At 43.4% G+C, this 23,215-nt stretch overlaps 1 protein-coding gene across 2 annotated transcripts in view; it reads left to right on the forward strand.

The window, feature by feature from the left end:
• LOC122934192 (cytochrome P450 2C5-like) overlaps nucleotides 1-23,215 on the forward strand; it is an 83,111-nt gene that overhangs the window by 32,112 nt on the left and 27,784 nt on the right. For both annotated transcript variants that reach the window (XM_044289474.1, XM_044289473.1), the window contains 5 exons: nucleotides 73-235; nucleotides 1,140-1,289; nucleotides 1,775-1,935; nucleotides 12,031-12,207; nucleotides 13,914-14,055. In XM_044289474.1, coding sequence (XP_044145409.1) covers nucleotides 73-235; nucleotides 1,140-1,289; nucleotides 1,775-1,935; nucleotides 12,031-12,207; nucleotides 13,914-14,055 — 793 coding nt within the window. The remainder of the gene's footprint in view (nucleotides 1-72; nucleotides 236-1,139; nucleotides 1,290-1,774; nucleotides 1,936-12,030; nucleotides 12,208-13,913; nucleotides 14,056-23,215) is intronic.

Here is a 23,215-nt window from a genome sequence, read left to right on the forward strand (position 1 = left end):
GATAAACCCTTCAAGAGACTATAAATTACAGATACAGTTGAAGTTAATCTCATAACATATTTGTATTCACAGCTTTCTACGACGTACGGCCCGGTCTTTAGTGTTCAGATGGGCATGACAAAAACGGTTGTCCTATGTGGCTATGAAGCTGTTAAGGATGCGCTCATCAATCACGCCGATGCATTTTCTGATAGACCTTATGTTCCGGTGACTGCAAAATTTGCAAAGAACAATGGTAACCATGTATTATGAATACTGACATGTTCTCCCACCATCTCACCTTCTATGCTGCCATTACTGTTTGTCCAAGGTTATTGTACTTTTCAGCTAGTCATGATGATGTTGAAGACAAAGTTTTCTTTCTGCCAGATAAGCTCCTGAAAGGGGTTATCTGCTTTAAAAGGAATATGTCATCAGAAAATTTGCTATTGTTTAAATCCCATTTATGTTTAACTTATTTTTAAAGAATACTTGATAATGTTATTTTTAATTTTCCATGTTATTATCTATATTTAAAACAAAAAACATACAATTCTGCAGTTTTCCTACTGGTCACTAAGCCTAATAATAAAAATAGGTGCCACTTCTTGGTCTGTACAGATCACTTTACTGCAGTCATCTATTTATCTGTCTTTCTAATCCTGCCTGTAATTATATTGCCTCTGTTTATAGATAATATTTATATAAATATTTAGAAAATAAAAACATATCTGAAAAAAGAATATGTTCTTCCATCTGGTTTTAACTGGCAGAAAAAAACTTTGGTGACACATTTCCTTTACATTAATCTTATCTCTGTGACCTGTTTGTGCATTTGGATAGAGTCAAACCAGAATCAGAGTACTTCAGTGGGTTCAGGCTCACAACAGTGAGCTCAAACGGCCCCCAAAAAAGTTTTCTGGAGAGCCCCTGGTTCACCAGGCTGACATTACATATAATGATCCCCATACTAGGGAAGAGAGTCTCTGCATGCTGTACATGGACAGTCCATTGAGGTCCCATTGGCAGCTCCCCTGAATGGCAACAGTTGACAGTCATTTCATCATTGGTTGGACCTGTTCTCTAAGTGCTTGTCCACACTGGACTTTAGTAATTCTAATGTCTTATGGATGGGTATAATGTGTATTCACTTCTTTTAGGTATTGTCTTTTCCAATGGAGAGAACTGGAAAGTGATGAGAAGATTCACACTCTCCACACTACGAGATTATGGAATGGGCAAGAAGAGCATAGAAAACAAGATTATTGAGGAGGCCGAGTGTTTAGTACAGAAGTTGAAATCATATGATGGTCAGTCATATATTATATTTTACAGTATATTTTTCCATTTATAGTCCATTACATCAATATAATAGTACTAAGTGTGATTTACTTTGTGCCATTTTGATGCATTTTTTTTGTTATATAATTCCCCTGCCTTTACAATTCACTTGTGACTTTGAAACGACTTGTGACGGCTTGTTGTCTGTATGGACATCGCTGTAAACCACGGCAGGTGTCCACTCGCAGATTAGCTCCATTCAACGACATTTAACAGTGAGATTGTCCTTGCCATTCAAACTGAAAAAAAGTGAGAGATTTCTGCCATGAAATATGTGGTTGATTATGACTTATGTGGCAGACATATGGCGGATGTGAACAAGCCTTAAGTCTAAGCCCAAAGAGAATAGTAACATTTAATGAGGATTTTTACTTTTTTTAGTGATACACAAGAAAAATTTGTATAGAAATTTGACTTTTCATTTAAAAAAACTGTATTTTCTATATTTTTTTAGGGAAGCCATTTGATAATTTGACCTGTATTAGTGCCGCAGTAGCCAACATAATTGTGTGTCTACTACTCGGTCATAGATTTGACTATGAGGATCCGACTATATTGAAACTTATGGCTATAATTAATGAAAATGTACGACTCCTCGGAAGCCCATGGGTCAGGGTAAGTCAGAATTATAAGTGGGATAGTAAGGCTGGCCATACACATCAGATGGCTGTTGACTGAAAGTTCATTTTGCCAACAGATTTTTATTTTGACTCTTCCAAATGCAAAATTGAGCTGCTTTCTAAATAGTATTTGTTAAACTTTTCCTAAAATGTTCGTACGATAGAGTCTGCGCCATTCATGTACCAGCTGCTTCAGACATAGCGTTGAAAGTACACTTCTCCAGGCTATGTCTCCCCTCCCTCTTTTCATAGTAGCCGAGTGTTAGAAAAACCAGGAGGAAGAAAGCATCCAAGTTTTCATGGCGGGCAAATATTTGTGTAGCAAGAGAGATAAGAGAGAACACCCATGGCAGAACATGCAGGGGAAAGGAGAGGGAAATCACACATTCTTCAGCATTACTGAATGTCATAACAGGGAGAAGATATCACTCCTGAGCAGTAGAAGGAGAAATTAGTCCAGGAATTAAGCTATGGTAATATATGAAAGCTAGCAAAGTCAGGATTATCCTGGACAAACAGATCTCATAACCAGAATTCATTACTGGGAGATACATATCCACATGAAAATATTCTGAGACAAGGAGCGGCAAGCAAACTGCATATCAGGGGGTCTGGGAATAAATAAATAATACAATGAAGATTGCAGCCTGAAATGTAGTGCACATTTTTAATTTGAGAACAATACATGTTGATGTGTTGATAACACATGTAAAAAATAATAATAATATACAGCCAGGTCCATAAATATTGGGACACCAACACAATTCTAACATTTTTGCCTCTATACACCACCACAATGGATTTGAAATAAAACAAACAAGATGTGCTTAACTGCAGACTGTCAGCTTTAATTTGAGGGTATTTACATCCAAATCAGGTGAACGGTGTAGGAATTACAACAGTTTGCATATGTGCCTCCCACTTGTTAAGGGACCAAAAGTAATGGGACAATTGGCTTCTCAGCTGTTCCATGGCCAGGTGTGTGTTATTCGCTCATTACCCCAATTGCAATGAGGTCTTACAGAATGAACATAACCCTGTTCGAGGGAATATAGTAGAATATGGTCAATTGCAATAGACTTCACAGAAATACCATTAGTTCTAAAACATAACTTTTAATAGATCATTAATAAAAGCCAAAAGACCCTTGTGATACAAAAAATAAATATAAATAAAGAAATAAATCAAAAACCTAAGTGTGGAAAAAATATTCCACTAGCCTACGTTTGCAGGATTGCAGACAAGTGTTTAATAGGCTGTTGGGGCAATGCCCCTGATTCTAGCCCTATTATTGTTGCCCTGCCTGCAAACGCAATAGCCGCCCCGATAGGGGCGATCCCGTGTCTCGTGCCTCCTATTAAACCCTAGTAGGCCCTAGCGCCGGTAATGGATACAGCAATATAAGATGCTGGCCCTATATTGAGACCTAGGCTAATATAAATATCGAGAAAATAGCAAACAAAATGCATCAATAGCCCCCCCAGTGAGGTGGCGAGAGCCCACCCATTAACATACAGTGCAAAAAAAATAAAAAATGGTTAGTGATGTAGCAAGTATACAGGTCATGTGTCGGACTGACACTCCTGACCGTCCCTACACGTTTTGCCTAGTTGGTTTCAGGCTCCTGAGGGGACAGACAGGGTGTCCCACACCAAAGATTTATCACCAGAGTATAGAGAGGCCAAGATATTGCTTCTCTCATCAATCAGTGGTTATTAATATGAAGAACCACTATTTTATACAGAGCTATATAGCTTCAAAGAACAGGTTCAAGGACTAGTCAAATGTAATGGCCGAGTCATCATTCTTAAGGACCACTATAGTGGCACTATCTAGGCGGCACTACAGTACGCCAGAATTAGAATTATAATAAGATGAGGGGCACTTATCATAGCCCCTGTTTGTGTATTTAGTATGTTTCAGTGTCCAGTCACTCAATATAGTTGAATTCCTTTATAAGCAAAAGCATAGAGACATGAATATATAAATAGGGGCTAATAGCTATTGCATATGATGTCAATAAAGCAGATATACAGTGATGCTGTGACATATGTGATAATTAAACATAGGGGTCTCCTTGATATGGAGACAAGCTGGTATCGCCAGCAGTACTTGCGTAACCCTAGGATGTCCACAGCGGCATCTCGTGTAGCTCAGCCCATTATGCGTCCACAGGTAAGGGAGATGTAGCGGTATTCAGATGCAGACACATCTGATAAAAGGTCCAGAGTTCATTTCAAGTGTGCTATTTGCATTTGGAATCTGTTGCTGTCATCTCTCAAGATGAGACCCAAAGAGCAGTCACTATCAGTGAAGCAAGCCATCATTAGGCTGAAAAAAATATACAAACCCATCAGAGAGACAGCAAAAACATTAGGCGTGGCCAAAACAACTGTTTGGAACATTCTTAAAAAGAAGGAACACACCGATGAGCTCAGAAACACCAAAAGACCCAGAAGACCACGGAAAACAACTGCGGTGGATGATCGAAGAATTCCTTCCCTGGTGAAGAAACCACCCTTCACAACAGCTAGTCAGATCAAGAACACTCCCCAGAAGGTAGGTGTATGTGTGTCAAAGTCAACAATCAAGAGAAGACTTTACCAGAGTGAATATAGAGGGTTCATCACAAGATTTAAACCATTGGTGAGCCTCAAAAACAGGAAGGTCAGATTAGAGTTTGCCAAACATCTAAAAAAGCCTTTACAGTTCTGAAACAACATCCTATGGACAGATGAGACCAAGATCAACTTGTTCCAGAGTGATGGGAAGAGAAAAGTATGGAGAAGGAAAGGAACTGCTCATGATCCTAAGCATACCACCTCATCAGTGAAGCATGGTGGTGGTAGTGTCATGGGGTGGGCATGAATGGCTGCCAATGGAACTGGTTCTCTTGTATTTATTGATGATGTGACTGCTGACAAAAGCAGCAGGATGAATTCTGAAGTGTTTCGGGCAATATTATCTGCTCATATTCAGCCAAATGCTTCAGAACTCATTGGACACAATGCAGATGGACAATGTACTAAAGCATACTTTAGTATGCTTTAAAAAGAGTGAAAATAAAAGAGTCCAATTGCCCCCCGAAACAATGCCAGAACAGGTCAGATGCACAGAGGTTAAGAAATGATAAGCTCAGAGTCCTCTCTACAAATGCTCGCAGTTTAGGTAAAAAAATCAATGAACTTGGGTCAATAATGGCATCTGAGAATGTAGATTTAGTGGCTGTTACGGAGACATGGTTTAATGAAAGAAATGACTGGGACATAACCATACCAGGGTACTCTTTATACAGAAGAGACAGAGAAGGCAAGAAAGGATGAGGAGTGGCCCTGTATGTGAAAGATAGCATTAAATCTAACCTAATACAAGTTGGTGAGGCCAACATAGAGTCAGTTTGGGTTATGTTGCAGTTTGCTAATCATGCAGTAACTCGTGTAGGTGTGATATATAGACCACCTGATCAAGTTAAAGAACTAGATGATCTACTAGTTGAAGAAATAGCTAAAATGACAATGAAAGGAGAAGTTATCATTATGGGAGATTTCAATCTTCCAGATATAAACTGGAAAACCAAAATAGCAAGTTCTACCAGGAGTACAGATATTCTAAATTCCCTACTGGGGTTATCCCTACAACAAATGGTTGAGGAGCCAACCCGGAGGGAGGCCATTTTGGATTTGATATTCACAAATGGGGATTCGGTATATGATGTCATTGTAGGCGAAACCTTGGGATCTAGTGATCACCAGTCAGTGTGGTTTAATATAAGAACTGTGAAAGAGTCCCACCACACAAAAACAAAAGTTTTAGATTTTAGAAAAACAGACTTTTCAAAAATGAAATTAGTCATAAATGAGTCCTTATCAGACTGGAACGGATTACATGGAGTCCAGGAGAAATGGGACTACTTAAAAGGTGCATTATTGAAGGCAACAGAAAATTGCATTAGACTTGTCAGTAAAAGCAAAAAAAGGAAGAGACCACTGTGGTACTCGGCAGAAGTGGCCCAAATCGTTAAAAATAAAAAGCTAGCATTTTGTAATTATAAAAAAAACCAGAGCAATGAAGATAAGGAAATCTACAAGATTAGGCAGAAAGAGGCCAAGCAAGTTATAAGAACTTCTAAAGCACAGGCAGAAGAAAAACTAGCTCAGTCTATGAAAAAAGGGGATAAGACATTCTTCAGATATATAAATGAAAAAAGGAAATTAAAACAAGGAATAACTAAATTAAAAATAAAGGACGGAAGGTATGTAGAAGAGAATAAAGGGCTAGCCGACTGCCTTAATGAATACTTCTGTTCAGTTTTTACAAAAGAAAAAGAAGGAGAAGGACCTCCACTAGAAAGGATGACTATTAAATCGTTTGATGCATGTGTCTTTACAGAGGAAGATGTTCTAAGTTTGCTGTCTAAAGTGAAGACAAATAAGTCACAGGGGCCTGATGAGATACACCCAAAATTATTAAAAGAGCTTAGTGGTGAGCTGGCAAAACCGTTAACAGATTTATTTAACCAATCATTAGTAACAGGAGTCGTCCCGGAAGATTGGAAATTGGCAAATGTCGTGCCCATTCACAAGAAAGGTAGTAGGGAGGAATCGAGCAACTATAGACCAGTGAGTCTGACATCAATAGTAGGCAAATTAATGGAAACCCTATTAAAGGATAGGATTGTGGAACATCTAAAATTCCATGGATTGCAAGATGAAAAACAGCATGGGTTTACTTCAGGGAGATCATGTCAAACAAATCTTATAGATTTTTTTGACTGGGTGACTAAAATAATAGACGGTGGAGGTGCAGTAGACATCGCATATCTAGATTTTAGTAAGGCTTTTGACACTGTCCCACATAGAAGACTTATCAATAAACTGCAGTCATTGAGCATGGACTCCCATATTGTTGAGTGGATTAGGCAGTGGCTGAGTGACAGACAACAGAGGGTTGTAGTCAATGGAGAACATTCAAAACAAGGTCATGTTACCAGTGGGATTCCACAGGGATCTGTACTGGGACCAATTTTGTTTAATATCTTCATAAGTGACATTGCAAAAGGCCTCGATGGTAAGGTTTGTCTTTTTGCTGATGACACAAAGATATGTAACAGGGTTGATGTTCCTGGAGGGAAACGCCAAATGGAAAAGGACTTAGGAAAACTAGAAGAATGGTCAGAACTCTGGCAACTGAAATTTAATGTGGATAAGTGCAAGATAATGCACCTGGGGCGTAAAAACCCAAGGGCAGAATATAGAATATTCGACACAGTCCTGACCTCAGTATCTGAGGAAAGGGATTTAGGAGTAATTATTTCAGAAGACTTAAAGGTGGGAAGACAATGTAATAAAGCAGCACGAAATGCAAGCAGAATGCTTGGATGTATAGGGAGAGGTATAAGCAGTAGAAAGAGTGAAGTGCTTATGCCGCTGTACAGATCACTAGTGAGACCTCACTTGGAGTATTGTGCGCAGTACTGGAGGCCATATCTCCAGAAGGATATAGATACTCTAGAGAGAGTTCAGAGAAGAGCTACTAAACTAGTACATGGATTGCAGGATAAAACTTACCAGGAAAGGTTAAAAGACCTTAATATGTATAGCTTGGAAGAAAGAAGAGACCGAGGGGATATGATAGAAACTTTTAAATACATAAAGGGAATCAACTCGGTAAAGGAGGAGAGCATATTTAAAAGAAGAAAAACTACCACAAGAGGACACAGTTTTAAATTAGAGGGGCAAAGGTTTAAAAGTAATATAAGGAAGTATTACTTTACTGAGAGGGTAGTGGATGCATGGAATAGCCTTCCTGCAGAAGTGGTAGCTGCAAATACAGTGAAGGAGTTTAAGCATGCATGGGATAGGCATAAGGCCATCCTTCATATAAGATAGGGCCGGGGCTATTCATAGGATTCAGATATATTGGGCAGACTAGATGGGCCAAATGGTTCTTATCTGCCGACACATTCTATGTTTCTATGTTTCTATGTTTCTATACTGCAAAAGCAACCAAAGAGTTTTTTAAGAGAAAGAATTGGTGATTTCTATGCGTTCCAGACTTCAGGCTGTAACTGACTGCAAAGGATTTGCAACCAAGTATTAAAAAGTGAAAGTTTGATTTATGGTTATTATTCTGTCCCATTACTTTTGGTCCCTTAACAAGAGGGAGGCACATATTAGAACTGTTGTAATTCCTACACCGTTCACCTGATTTGGATGTAAATACCCTCAAATTAAAGTTGACAGTCTGCAGTTAAAGCCCATCTTGTTCATTTAATTTCAAATCCATTGTGGTGGTGTATAAAGCCAAAACTTGTTAGAATTGTGTTGATGTCCCAATATTTATGCACCTGACTGTAGGTATTATATCAGCATGGATATGTTCATTTCCATGTATATAAAACAGTGACCCTTTGTTACCAGGGTTGCCCAAATTATTTTTTTGTTCTTTCCCTGATGACGTTCCATGCACAAACCTGAGGGACGAGAAGGAGCAGGTCCGCCTCTGTGCACAGGACATCACTGTGAAGGCTGTGCTGGTTTGAGCAACAAGCCATGCCCCATGCACTGCCAGATCTACTGGCTGAGCTTCTGCTCTGTTTCTCCCCTCCCACTGGATTCTTCAGTACAGTTAAACCCCTTCTACCATAAGCAGCACAAACTCGGGGTTGGAGGCTGTGCCTCAGGTACTGAGCAGCTGCAGGGTTTCCTATTCTTCAGGAACTGAAGAGACAAATGCTGTGCACAGGATCCTCTCTCCCTCTTGCAAACACAGAGCTGACAGACTGAAGGAGTTATCTCCTCTGTTCTCTTCTGCTGGTTGTGATGAAGTGTCTGCAGAGCATTGCACAAGAACAGATAGGGGGGTAGATCCTCTGTGTATCAGCAATAACATTGTACTGTACAGCTAGAACTTGTAGTCTCACACATACAACATGAGTATCCCAGCAGTCAGACTGCAGACTGGGCAGTACTTTTATTTACTCCCTTTGCAGAGTCAGTCTTTCATGCCTCCCAACCATCCCGGATCCAGCGGGACAGTCCCAGATTTTAGTGGCTATCCCGCGGCACCGGAACCGCTGAAGTATGTCCTGTTGTTTCTGTGTCCATAAGATGCAGAGACAGCTGATTGTAATGGTGAAGCAGGGAACAATCACACATCGCTCTGCGGGGCTGTGTAGTAGCAGCGGTGGAATCAGCCTTTGTTCCTCCTGCACAGCAGAGCGATTTGCGACAGTATCCTGCTGTTGCTGTGTGGAGCTGTAGGAACTAGGTGAGCATTTACAGTTTATTTTTTTTGTTTTACTTCTTTTAAAAGGGTTCACATATCCTGCCATAACTACTATGAAGGGGGCACATAACTGAGGATAACTGCTGTGAGAGGGCACATCTGGGCATAACTGCTGTGAGGGGGCACATCTGGGCATAATTGCTGTAATGGGGGCATATCTGGGCATAACTGCTGTCAGGGGGAATATATCTGGCCATAACTACTGTGAGGGGGCACATATCTGGGCATAGCAACTCTGATGCTGGGTTCACGCCTGAGCGTTTTACAGCGCGTTCCAACGCGCTGTAAAACGCTCAACAGGCAAGAACCAATGATTCCCTATGGGAATGGTTCTCACCTGAGCGTTTTACAGCGCATACGATCGCGCTGTAAAACGCCCGACACCCGAAGAAGTACATGAGCTTCTTACATAGACTTCAGAGGGAACGCGCGACAATGGGCGTTCACTTGTCTCTGTATGCGCCCGTACAATTGCGCATACAGAGCGCTCCATCGCGAACGCTCAGGTCTGAACCCAGCGTGAAGGTGAACATCTGGGCATACCTACTGTTAAGAGGGCCAGAACAGAACTAGGGAAATTATTAAAGGGAGTCTGTGTCATGGTCTTACCTTCTTACTGTTCTCCTTCGTTTGACATGTGCTGGCGGCCATCTTGGTTTCTGGGTTTCTTGTAGCCTCCCACCCTGCGGCTTCTCCTTCCCACTGGGAAGAGCTGGATGCCTAGCTCATATATATAGGAGGTCTGTGGCTTCAGTTCCTTGCTTGGTCCTCCTGTGTTCACATGCTTCTAAGACTGCTGCTGCTTCTGGTTCCTGATCCTGGCCTCGTCTGACTACCCTTCTGGTTCCTGACCTCTGTCTACGCAAGACCCTGCTTCGGTTTAGCCATCCGTTTGGACTTTTGCTTACGGCTTGCTTTTCAATAAAGCCTTCTTATTTTCCACTTATCTCTTGTTGTACGTCTGGTTCATGGTTCCATGACAGTCTGTCAGCAGATTTACCCCTTTTTAACAGCTGTCATACTGCTGTAGCCGCAACACAGATGATTAACACAGTACCTTTATATGCTTTGGTGGACTTTTAAATATGCCAAAAACAAACTTTGATGAGGGCTTGCAAGTGCCCAGGGCGGAGTCCACCGGGTTGGAGCCCAGGCAGCTCTGCCTCTTCGGCTCTTATCCCCGCCCAGCCTCCTCCTCTGCCCGCCTATCTGTTTTCTCTCCCCCTCAGCGAGATCCCGTGCCGACGCGATGACTTCCTTGGTCGGGGCATGCGCATAAGCTACTGCGATGCCGTGTCAGCAATGGGCATCGCAGTGCGCATGCCCCGGCCAAGGAAGTTATCGTGTCGGCGCGGGATCTCGCTGAGGGGGAGAGAAAACAGATAGGCGGGCAGAGGAGGAGGCTGGGCGGGGATAAGAGCCAAAGAGGCAAAGCTGCCTGGGCTCCAACCCGGTGGACTCCGCCCTGGGCACTTGCAAGCCCTCATCAAAGTTTGTTTTTGGCATATTTAAAAGTCCACCAAAGCATATAAAGGTACTGTGTTAATCATCTGTGTTGCGGCTACAGAGGTATGGCAACTGTTCATTGGCAAGTCTAAGACTCTGGTGGCCATTGTGGATAGAAGAAGTCAGGGAACTAGATCTCAAGTATATAGGCAAAATAATTCAAGGACACCAGGTATAATGACTATACAGTACATTTTAAAACTAGAGTCAAATTTTAGTTTAAGACTTGAATGCTATTCTGTTAATACAAAATCACATACATGTACATGGTCAGTGATAAGGGGATGTATGGAGTGAGCTCACATGAACAGCTTACTCCATACATGATGGTTTATGACTGTATAACACAGCTGGCACCTTGTTGAGATTACTGAAATTGGCAATGTTGCGAATCCCAGTAATTTAACCTATCATATGCCTCTATCAATAGCCGCTGTGGTATCCATGGGGTTAGGCAGAGGGAGTGGGCTTCTAATTGGATCCCCTGATGTGAAATCACAAGGCTCTGATCGATAGCCATGGCAGCCTGAGGCCTTGTGGAGGTTCCGAGGCCTATCATGGATAACTGCCTGAAAAGCCATGCATAAGACACGACTTGGCAGGCAGTGTCTGAGAATCCCATAGACTGCAATAGTATTCTATCCTAAGGGAACGAAAAGTTGTTGTGTAAAAATGAATTAAAAAGTTTGAAAAATATTAAAACTTCAAATCACCGACTTTCACAACTTTACATATAAAACTAAACAATAAAAAATAATCATAACAGGTATTGCCATGTCTTAAAATGCCCGAACTATTAAAATACCAAAAAGATTTTTCCTAAAAGTGTAGCAAGGAAAAAAAAAAAAAAAAGAAAAGAATTTGCCATTTTTGGTCACCTTATCCCTCACGTTGCTGTTACACCTAGAGGTTCTGCTCTCTCTGCAACTGAAAACAAAAAAACATCATAACACCTGTCCCTGTCAATTGTAGTGTGTGGCAGTTGTTCAGAAAACTGAGCCTCTAGGTGTAACAACAACGCCCCCCATTGCTCCTAGAGGTGAGGCTCATTTGCATATATTAAAGCTTAATTTTTCTCAGCAATGTGGCCACATATCAATGTAGGACTAACGTAGATGCCTTCAGCGGCCAAACGCACATGAAACAGGTCAGCCACTTTAATAGGTACAAATCTGCTGACAGCAGAGGAGCAAAAAAAAACTGTTTCACATGATAATTTTTTTAATGTTTCAAATAAATGATCAAAAATTCCTTATTAGTGTGTATTTGATTAGTGATTATGACTTTCTATCTTTAGCTGTATAACAGTTTTCCATTACTGATGGACTGGCTCCCTGGACCTCACAGAACAATTTTTAAGAACGTTAAAGAGTTTAAGAAATTCATAAAAGTGACATTTACAAAACAGAAGACAGAACTGGATGTAAATGACCAGAGGAACCTTATTGATGCCTTCCTAACCAAGCAACAAGAGGTAGGAGAAAAATCCACCAAATTTGATACTCCGGCATTTGTTTCAGTGGTTTACATTGAACATAGTAGAACTCAAAGTAAAGATCAGAATGGTCCCCTCATTACGGTGCAGGAATTTGCCAGTAGAGGTAAATTATCACCCAGGATCCCATAATCAAGCTCCCTTGTGGTCAGTAGCATTAGAGTGGGGTGTACATGATCATTTTTTGAACATGAGTTACAAATACTAATTTTCACAAGTGAACAGACATCTGGAGTTCTCACTTAGAAGCCACACCTTTCCGTGCTATGCAAAGTGGGACAAAAAATATTCATTGAAACACTTTGTCACGAACGGAGGATGTACAGAGGCACAAGGGTTTCTATTGCACACCTCCAACTTATGAAAAGTTCAATTCAAAAAGTTAACAGTTCAAGAAGGGACAACAGCAGCAGCATGCTAAGCATGATATGGATTTTTTTTTTACTAACCCATACCACTAACTCCACCAAGTACCTATCTACAAACATCAAGTCCCTCCTAGTCCCCCATGTGACTCAACACATTAGCTATTCCCCCTACTGCCCTCACATAGTAGTTATTCCCCCTTTGTACCACCACACAGTAGTTATGCTCCATTACTGCCCCACATAGTAGAATGTCCCCTCACTTCCCCCTCACAATAAGAATGCCTTGTTAGTGCCACCACTCAGTAGTTATGCTCCCTTAGTGCCCTCTTCACAGTACTAATGCCCCCTTAATGCCCCAACACAGTAATTATGTTGCATTTAGTACCCCCACAGCAGTTATACCCTATTAGTGTTTTCACACAGTAACCACAGTTACCTCTACTGACCCCACATAGTATATACGCCCACATAGCACACCCACACAGTAGTGATGATCTCATAGACCCTCTACGCAGTAGTTATGCCCCCTTAGTGCCCCCATGCAGTAGTTATGCCCCCTTAGCAGCCCCAAAAAGTAGTTATGTCCCCTTAGTACCCCCACACAGTAGTTATGCCCCCTTAGTGCCCCCACACACTAGTCATGCCCCCTTACTGTGCCCACACAGTAGTTATGGCCACTTAGTGCCCCCACACAGTACTTTTGTCCTCCTTACAGTAGTGAAGCTCTTTGGTCTTAATCAAATAAAAAAGTAATGCTCACAGAGCCCATCCTGCTCTTTCTATCAGCAGGCGCAAAAGGGAAACAGCATCTCGCCTGCTGAGCTGAGCAAAAGAGCGCACTGACCTATTCCCTCAGCAAGGAAATGATCCGTCGCCTGTGCACTTTTCCTCGTAGTTCAGCAGGCACCATGACATTGCCACATTGTACCAGCTACAGAGCAAATTTACTTTTAATCCATATGCAACAGAGCAGTTCAGTGCATCAAGGGCCCTGTGTACAATTGCTCCTCCTTCCTCTGCCAGCCCATACCTCTCCTTTACTGACAGGGCCAAGTGCCTGCATAGTCATCGTGTTTGGACCTGTCAATCAGGAAACAGAGGGAGAAGCTAGCAGAAGAAACAGGAGCAAGGGTGCACAAAGTGGCCGCCTCTGATGCACTTAACTGCTCTGTTGCATATGGATAAAAAATATGTACTATTTCAGCTGATCAAACCCTACAAGACAATGTGCCTGGTATAAAAGTGATTTTCCTAACTACAGATTCCCTATAACATCATCCAGTATTAAATATGATTTTATTATTTTGTGCTTTCCAGGGCAAGCCTGAATCCACTGAGTTTTTCCACAATAAAAACTTGACTATGTTGGTTGGAAACCTGTTTGCTGGTGGAATAGAGACCACATCGACCACATTGAGATGGGGACTTCTATTCATGATGAAATATCCAGAAATTCAACGTAAGAATTAGTGTTGAATTCTAATTGCGAATATCGCCACTTTGAGAATTCGCAAATATTCAGAATGTAGTGGTATATTCTCGTATTCGCGAATAGTGTTGATCGTGAATATTCTAATCGCAAATTTTTTGCTAATTTATAGCGAATATTGGCACTTAGCAACATCCCTAGCAACAAATAGGAAAGTTGCCTACCCCTTAGTATTCATCATGAATATTCTAATAGTGAATTTTTATCACAAATTTATTACATTGCCGACTTTCGCAATCAAGTAAATAATGACAAGATCACGAATTCTCAAATTTGCTAATTTATGGCGAATATTCGGCCAGAAATTCTCAAAATATCGCAAATTTGAATATTGCCTATGCCGCTCATCACTAGGAAGAATCATATTTATGAAATCCTACAAAAGTTTTACAGTATCGTCGGATTATAGAGAAGATAGGGCCAAAAAATTACGTACAGGTTACTAATACATGGCATGTTTTACGTTGAATTGTAATTTTAATTTTATTTTTGATACTTTTGGTTTACTTTCTGGAGAAGTTCCTTAATAGTGCTCCTCTTCTCTCTAGAAATTCAACGTAAGAATCATATTTATGACAAGAAGTAAATGCTTTACAATATCGAAGGATTAACCCCTAGGTACGTCATGGCCGACAGTGCTCTAGAGACCCAAGACATTCTAGTACGTACCGGAGCGGTACCCGCGCGATCAATGCAGGGGCCCAGCAATCACGGCCCAGATATCACTGACATCCAGCCCCTGCCGTTGTCAGCAGATTAACCCCATGTATGCTACGGTCAGAGCTGTCCGTGGTATACACAAGGCTTGCTGTATGTTCTGGCTCCCCCCAACCCTATTGGTCCCTGCGTTGTGGTGATGGGGACCTGATGGCTGAAAAGGCAGCCCAATGCCTTAGGGCTCTTTCACACCAGCGTTCTTTTCTTCCGGCATAGAGTTCCGTCGTCGGGGCTCTATGCCGGAAGAATCCTGATCAGTTTTATCCTAATGCATTCTGAATGGAGAGAAATCCGTTCAGGATGCATCAGGATGTCTTCAGTTCCGGAACGGAACGTTTTTTGGCCGGAGAAAATACCGCAGCATGCTGCGCTTTTTGCTCCGGCCAAAAATCCTGAAGACTTGCCGCAAGACCGGATCCGGAATTAATGCCCATTGAAAGGCATTGATCCGGATCCGGCCTTAAGCTAAACGTTGTTTCGGCGCATTGCCGGATCCGACGTTTAGCTTTTTCTCAATGGTTACCATGGCTGCCGGGACGCTAAAGTCCTGGCAGCCATGGTAAAGTGTAGTGGGGAGCGGGGGAGCAGCATACTTACCGTCCGTGCGGCTCCCAGGGCGCTCCAGAGTGACGTCAGGGCGCCCCAAGCGCATGGATCATGTGATCGCATGGCACGTCATCCATGCGCATGGGGCGCTCTGACGTCATTCAGGAGCGCCCCGGGAGCCGCACGGACTGTAAGTATACTGCTCCCCCGCTCCCCACTACTACTATGGCAACCAGGACTTTAATAGCGTCCTGGCTGCCATAGTAACACTGAAAGCATTTTGAAGACGGATCCGCCTTCAAATGCTTTCAGTTCACTTGCGTTTTTCCGGATCCGGCATGTAATTCCGGCAAGTGGAGTACACACCGGATCCGAACAACGCAAGTGTGAAAGAGGCCTTACACAGGCATCAGGGCTTGTCTCCCACTGAGCCAATGAGATCCAGCCTTATTAGGCTGGGTCTCCTAGGCAACTGTATACCCAGTGCTCATACACAATGCATTACTATACAGGATGTATATTAATGCATTGTAGACAGGATCAGACCCCCAAATGTTAAAATCCCACAGTGGGACAAAAAGAAAGTATGATTTTTTGTTTTTTTTAAAAGACTAATAAACACTAGGGATGAGCGAACCCGAACTGTATAGTTCGGGTTCGTACCGAATTTTGGGGTGTCCGTGACACGGACCCGAACCCGGACATTTTCGTAAAAGTCCGGGTTCGGGTTCGGTGTTCGTCGCTTTCTTCGCGCTTTTGTGACGCTTTCTTGGCGCTTTTTGAAAGGCTGCAAAGCAGCCAATCAACAAGCGTCATACTACTTGCCCCAAGAGGCCATCACAGCCATGCCTACTATTGGCATGGCTGTGATTGGCCAGAGCACCATGTGACCCAGCCTCTATTTAAGCTGGAGTCACATAGCGCCGCCCGTCACTCTGCTCTGATTAGCGTAGGGAGAGGTTGCGGCTGCGACAGTAGGGCGAGATTAGGCAGATTAACTCCTCCAAAGGACTTGATTAACTGATCGATCTGCAGCTGTGGATCATTGAGCTGCTGATCCTCAATTGCTCACTGTTTTTAGGCTGCACAGACCGTTTGTCAGTCTCATTTTTCTGGGGTGATCGGCGGCCATTTTGTGTCTTGTGGTGCGCCAGCACAAGCTGCGACCAAGTGCATTTAACCCTCAATGGTGTGGTTGTTTTTTGGCTAAAGCCTACATCAGGGTGAAGCTGTCACACCAAGTGCATTTAACCAGCAATAGTCTGTTCATTTTTTGGCCATATACAAAATCAGGGGCAAGCTGCGCCTGTCACCAAGTGCATTTAACCCTCAATGGTGTGGTTGTTTTTTGGCTAAAGCCTACATCAGGGTGAAGCTGTCACACCAAGTGCATTTAACCAGCAATAGTCTGTTCATTTTTTGGCCATATACAAAATCAGGGGCAAGCTGCGCCTGTCACCAAGTGCATTTAACCCTCAATGGTGTGGTTGTTTTTTGGCTAAAGCCTACATCAGGGTGAAGCTGTCACACCAAGTGCATTTAACCAGCAATAGTCTGTTCATTTTTTGGCCATATACAAAATCAGGGGCAAGCTGCGCCTGTCACCAAGTGCATTTAACCCTCAATGGTGTGGTTGTTTTTTGGCTAAAGCCTACATCAGGGTGAAGCTGTCACACCAAGTGCATTTAACCAGCAATAGTCTGTTCATTTTTTGGCCATATCCCAGTCTAATTCTGTCACTAAATCCATACCGGTCACCCAGCGCCTAAATACTAGGCCTCAAATTTATATCCAGCTAAATCTGTCCCTAGTGCTGTAGCTGGGCGAGTTATTTAGTGTCCGTTCAAGCACATTTCTTGTTCTGGGTTGAAATACAATTCCCAATTTAGCAATTTCATAATTTAGTGGTTCCTGCTATATCAGAGCTCTTTGAAATCTATCCCAAAAAGGGTATATAATATTGAAGGTGCACATAGGGTCATTCAGAGTAACTTCACACACACCCGCTACTGTGTATTTCCAAGTCTAATTCTGTCACTAAATCCATACCGGTGACCCAGCGCCTAAATACTAGGCCTCAAATTTAATTCCCTCTAAATCTCTCGTTACCCACCGCTGTACTGTTGTTGCTGGGCAAGATATTTAGTGTCCGTCAAAGCACATTTTTTGTTCTGGGTTGAAGTACAATTCCCAATTTAGCAATTTCATAATTTAGTGGTTTCTGCTATATCAGAGCTATTTGAAATCTATCCCAAAAAGGGTATATAATATTGAAGGTGCACATAGGGTCATTCAGAATAACTTCACACACACCCGCTACTGTGTATTTCCAAGTCTAATTCTGTCACTAAACCCATACCTGTCACCCAGCGCCTAAATACTAGGCCTCAAATTTAAATCCCTCTAAATCTCTCGTTACCGTTGTCCTGTTGTAGCTGGGAAAGTTATTTAGTGCCCGTCAAAGCACATTTTTTGTTCTGGGTTGAAGTACAATTCCCAATTTAGCAATTTCATAATTTAGTGGTTCCTGCTATATCAGAGCTATTTGAAATCTATCCCAAAAAGGGTATATAATATTGAAGGTGCACATAGGGTCATTCAGAATAACTTCACACACACCCGCTACTGTGTATTTCCAAGTCTAATTCTGTCACTAAATCCATACCGGTGACCCAGCGCCTAAATACTAGGCCTCAAATTTAATTCCCTCTAAATCTCTCGTTACCCACCGCTGTACTGTTGTTGCTGGGCAAGATATTTAGTGTCCGTCAAAGCACATTTTTTGTTCTGGGTTGAAGTACAATTCCCAATTTAGCAATTTCATAATTTAGTGGTTTCTGCTATATCAGAGCTATTTGAAATCTATCCCTAAAAGGGTATATAATATTGAAGGTGCACATAGGGTCATTCAGAATAACTTCACACACACCCGCTACTGTGTATTTCCAAGTCTAATTCTGTCACTAAACCCATACCTGTCACCCAGCGCCTAAATACTAGGCCTCAAATTTATATCCAGCTAAATCTGTCCCTAGTGCTGTAGCTGGGCGAGTTATTTAGTGTCCGTTCAAGCACATTTCTTGTTCTGGGTTGAAATACAATTCCCAATTTAGCAATTTCATAATTTAGTGGTTCCTGCTATATCAGAGCTCTTTGAAATCTATCCCAAAAAGGGTATATAATATTGAAGGTGCACATAGGGTCATTCAGAGTAACTTCACACACACCCGCTACTGTGTATTTCCAAGTCTAATTCTGTCACTAAATCCATACCGGTGACCCAGCGCCTAAATACTAGGCCTCAAATTTAATTCCCTCTAAATCTCTCGTTACCCACCGCTGTACTGTTGTTGCTGGGCAAGATATTTAGTGTCCGTCAAAGCACATTTTTTGTTCTGGGTTGAAGTACAATTCCCAATTTAGCAATTTCATAATTTAGTGGTTTCTGCTATATCAGAGCTATTTGAAATCTATCCCAAAAAGGGTATATAATATTGAAGGTGCACATAGGGTCATTCAGAATAACTTCACACACACCCGCTACTGTGTATTTCCAAGTCTAATTCTGTCACTAAACCCATACCTGTCACCCAGCGCCTAAATACTAGGCCTCAAATTTAAATCCCTCTAAATCTCTCGTTACCGTTGTCCTGTTGTAGCTGGGAAAGTTATTTAGTGCCCGTCAAAGCACATTTTTTGTTCTGGGTTGAAGTACAATTCCCAATTTAGCAATTTCATAATTTAGTGGTTCCTGCTATATCAGAGCTATTTGAAATCTATCCCAAAAAGGGTATATAATATTGAAGGTGCACATAGGGTCATTCAGAATAACTTCACACACACCCGCTACTGTGTATTTCCAAGTCTAATTCTGTCACTAAATCCATACCGGTGACCCAGCGCCTAAATACTAGGCCTCAAATTTAATTCCCTCTAAATCTCTCGTTACCCACCGCTGTACTGTTGTTGCTGGGCAAGATATTTAGTGTCCGTCAAAGCACATTTTTTGTTCTGGGTTGAAGTACAATTCCCAATTTAGCAATTTCATAATTTAGTGGTTTCTGCTATATCAGAGCTATTTGAAATCTATCCCTAAAAGGGTATATAATATTGAAGGTGCACATAGGGTCATTCAGAATAACTTCACACACACCCGCTACTGTGTATTTCCAAGTCTAATTCTGTCACTAAACCCATACCTGTCACCCAGCGCCTAAATACTAGGCCTCAAATTTATATCCAGCTAAATCTGTCCCTAGTGCTGTAGCTGGGCGAGTTATTTAGTGTCCGTTCAAGCACATTTCTTGTTCTGGGTTGAAATACAATTCCCAATTTAGCAATTTCATAATTTAGTGGTTCCTGCTATATCAGAGCTCTTTGAAATCTATCCCAAAAAGGGTATATAATATTGAAGGTGCACATAGGGTCATTCAGAGTAACTTCACACACACCCGCTACTGTGTATTTCCAAGTCTAATTCTGTCACTAAATCCATACCGGTGACCCAGCGCCTAAATACTAGGCCTCAAATTTAATTCCCTCTAAATCTCTCGTTACCCACCGCTGTACTGTTGTTGCTGGGCAAGATATTTAGTGTCTGTCAAAGCACATTTTTTGTTCTGGGTTGAAGTACAATTCCCAATTTAGCAATTTCATAATTTAGTGGTTTCTGCTATATCAGAGCTATTTGAAATCTATCCCTAAAAGGGTATATAATATTGAAGGTGCACATAGGGTCATTCAGAATAACTTCACACACACCCGCTACTGTGTATTTCCAAGTCTAATTCTGTCACTAAATCCATACCGGTGACCCAGCGCCTAAATACTAGGCCTCAAATTTAATTCCCTCTAAATCTCTCGTTACCCACCGCTGTACTGTTGTTGCTGGGCAAGATATTTAGTGTCCGTCAAAGCACATTTTTTGTTCTGGGTTGAAGTACAATTCCCAATTTAGCAATTTCATAATTTAGTGGTTTCTGCTATATCAGAGCTATTTGAATTCTATCCCTAAAAGGGTATATAATATTCAAGGTGCACATTGGGTCATTCAGAATAACTTCACACACACACGCTTCTGTGCATTTCCAAGTCTAATTCTGTCACTAAATCCATACCGGTCACCCAGCGCCTAAATACTAGGCCTCAAATTTATATCCCGCTGAATTTGAATACAATACATTGGGCCAAATAATATATTTGTTGTTGTGGTGAACCATAACAATGAGAAAAACATCTAGTAAGGGACGCGGACGTGGACATGGTCGTGGTGGTGTTAGTGGACCCTCTGGTGCTGGGAGAGGACGTGGCCGTTCTGCCACATCCACACGTCCTAGTGTACCAACTACCTCAGGTCCCAGTAGCCGCCAGAATTTACAGCGATATATGGTGGGGCCCAATGCCGTTCTAAGGATGGTAAGGCCTGAGCAGGTACAGGCATTAGTCAATTGGGTGGCCGACAGTGGATCCAGCACGTTCACATTATCTCCCACCCAGTCTTCTGCAGAAAGCGCACAGATGGCGCCTGAAAACCAACCCCATCAGTCTGTCACATCACCCCCATGCATACCAGGGAAACTGTCTCAGCCTCAAGTTATGCAGCAGTCTCTTATGCTGTTTGAAGACTCCGCTGGCAGGGTTTCCCAAGGGCATCCACCTAGCCCTTCCCCAGCGGTGAAAGACATAGAATGCACTGACGCACAACCACTTATGTTTCCTGATGATGAGGACATGGGAATACCACCTCAGCATGTCTCTGATGATGACGAAACACAGGTGCCAACTGCTGCGTCTTTCTGCAGTGTGCAGACTGAACAGGAGGTCAGGGATCAAGACTGGGTGGAAGACGATGCAGGGGACGATGAGGTCCTAGACCCCACATGGAATGAAGGTCGTGCCACTGACTTTCACAGTTCGGAGGAAGAGGCAGTGGTGAGACCGAGCCAACAGCGTAGCAAAAGAGGGAGCAGTGGGCAAAAGCAGAACACCCGCCGCCAAGAGACTCCGCCTGCTACTGACCGCCGCCATCTGGGACCGAGCACCCCAAAGGCAGCTTCAAGGAGTTCCCTGGCATGGCACTTCTTCAAACAATGTGCTGACGACAAGACCCGAGTGGTTTGCACGCTGTGCCATCAGAGCCTGAAGCGAGGCATTAACGTTCTGAACCTGAGCACAACCTGCATGACCAGGCACCTGCATGCAAAGCATGAACTGCAGTGGAGTAAACACCTTAAAACCAAGGAAGTCACTCAGGCTCCCCCTGCTACCTCTTCTGCTGCTGCCGCCTCGGCCTATTCTGCTGCTGCCGCCTCGGCCTCTTCCTCCGCCTCTGGAGGAACGTTGGCACCTGCCGCCCAGCAAACAGGGGATGTACCACCAACACCACCACCACCACCACCTCCGTCACCAAGCGTCTCAACCATGTCACACGCCAGCGTTCAGCTCTCCATCTCACAAACATTTGATAGAAAGCGTAAATTCCCACCTAGCCACCCTCGATCCCTGGCCCTGAATGCCAGCATTTCTAAACTACTGGCCTATGAAATGCTGTCATTTAGGCTGGTGGACACAGACAGCTTCAAACAGCTCATGTCGCTTGCTGTCCCACAGTATGTTGTTCCCAGCCGGCACTACTTCTCCAAGAGAGCCGTGCCTTCCCTGCACAACCAAGTATCCGATAAAATCAAGTGTGCACTGCGCAACGCCATCTGTAGCAAGGTCCACCTAACCACAGATACGTGGACCAGTAAGCACGGCCAGGGACGCTATATCTCCCTAACTGCACACTGGGTAAATGTAGTGGCAGCTGGGCCCCAGGCGGAGAGCTGTTTGGCGCACGTCCTTCCGCCGCCAAGGATCGCAGGGCAACATTCTTTGCCTCCTGTTGCCACCTCCTCCTTCTCGGCTTCCTCCTCCTCTTCTTCCACCTGCTCATCCAGTCAGCCACACACCTTCACCACCAACTTCAGCACAGCCCGGGGTAAACGTCAGCAGGCCATTCTGAAACTCATATGTTTGGGGGACAGGCCCCACACCGCACAGGAGTTGTGGCGGGGTATAGAACAACAGACCGACGAGTGGTTGCTGCCGGTGAGCCTCAAGCCCGGCCTGGTGGTGTGTGATAATGGGCGAAATCTCGTTGCAGCTCTGGGACTAGCCAATTTGACGCACATCCCTTGCTTGGCGCATGTGCTGAATTTGGTGGTGCAGAAGTTCATTCACAACTACCCCGACATGTCAGAGCTGCTGCATAAAGTGCGGGCCGTCTGTTCGCGCTTCCGGCGTTCACATCCTGCTGCTGCTCGCCTGTCTGCGCTACAGCGTAACTTCGGCCTTCCCGCTCACCGCCTCATATGCGACGTGCCCACCAGGTGGAACTCCACCTTGCACATGCTGGACAGACTGTGCGAGCAGCAGCAGGCCATAGTGGAGTTTCAGCTGCAGCACGCACGGGTCAGTCGCACTACAGAACAGCACCACTTCACCACCAATGACTGGGCCTCCATGCGAGACCTGTGTGCCCTGTTGCGCTGTTTCGAGTACTCCACCAACATGGCCAGTGGCGATGACACCGTTATCAGCGTTACAATACCACTTCTATGTCTCCTTGAGAAAACACTTAGGGCGATGATGGAAGAGGAGGTGGCCCAGGAGGAGGAGGAGGAGGAGGAGGAAGAGGGGTCATTTTTAGCACTTTCAGGCCAGTCTCTTCGAAGTGACTCAGAGGGAGGTTTTTGGCAACAGCAGAGGCCAGGTACAAATGTGGCCAGCCAGGGCCCACTACTGGAGGACGAGGAGGACGAGGATGAGGAGGAGGTGGAGGAGGATGAGGATGAAGCATGGTCACAGCGGGGTGGCACCCAACGCA

Source organism: Bufo gargarizans, chromosome 4 (assembly GCF_014858855.1).
Source record: "Bufo gargarizans isolate SCDJY-AF-19 chromosome 4, ASM1485885v1, whole genome shotgun sequence".
Classification (NCBI taxonomy): domain Eukaryota; kingdom Metazoa; phylum Chordata; class Amphibia; order Anura; family Bufonidae; genus Bufo; species Bufo gargarizans.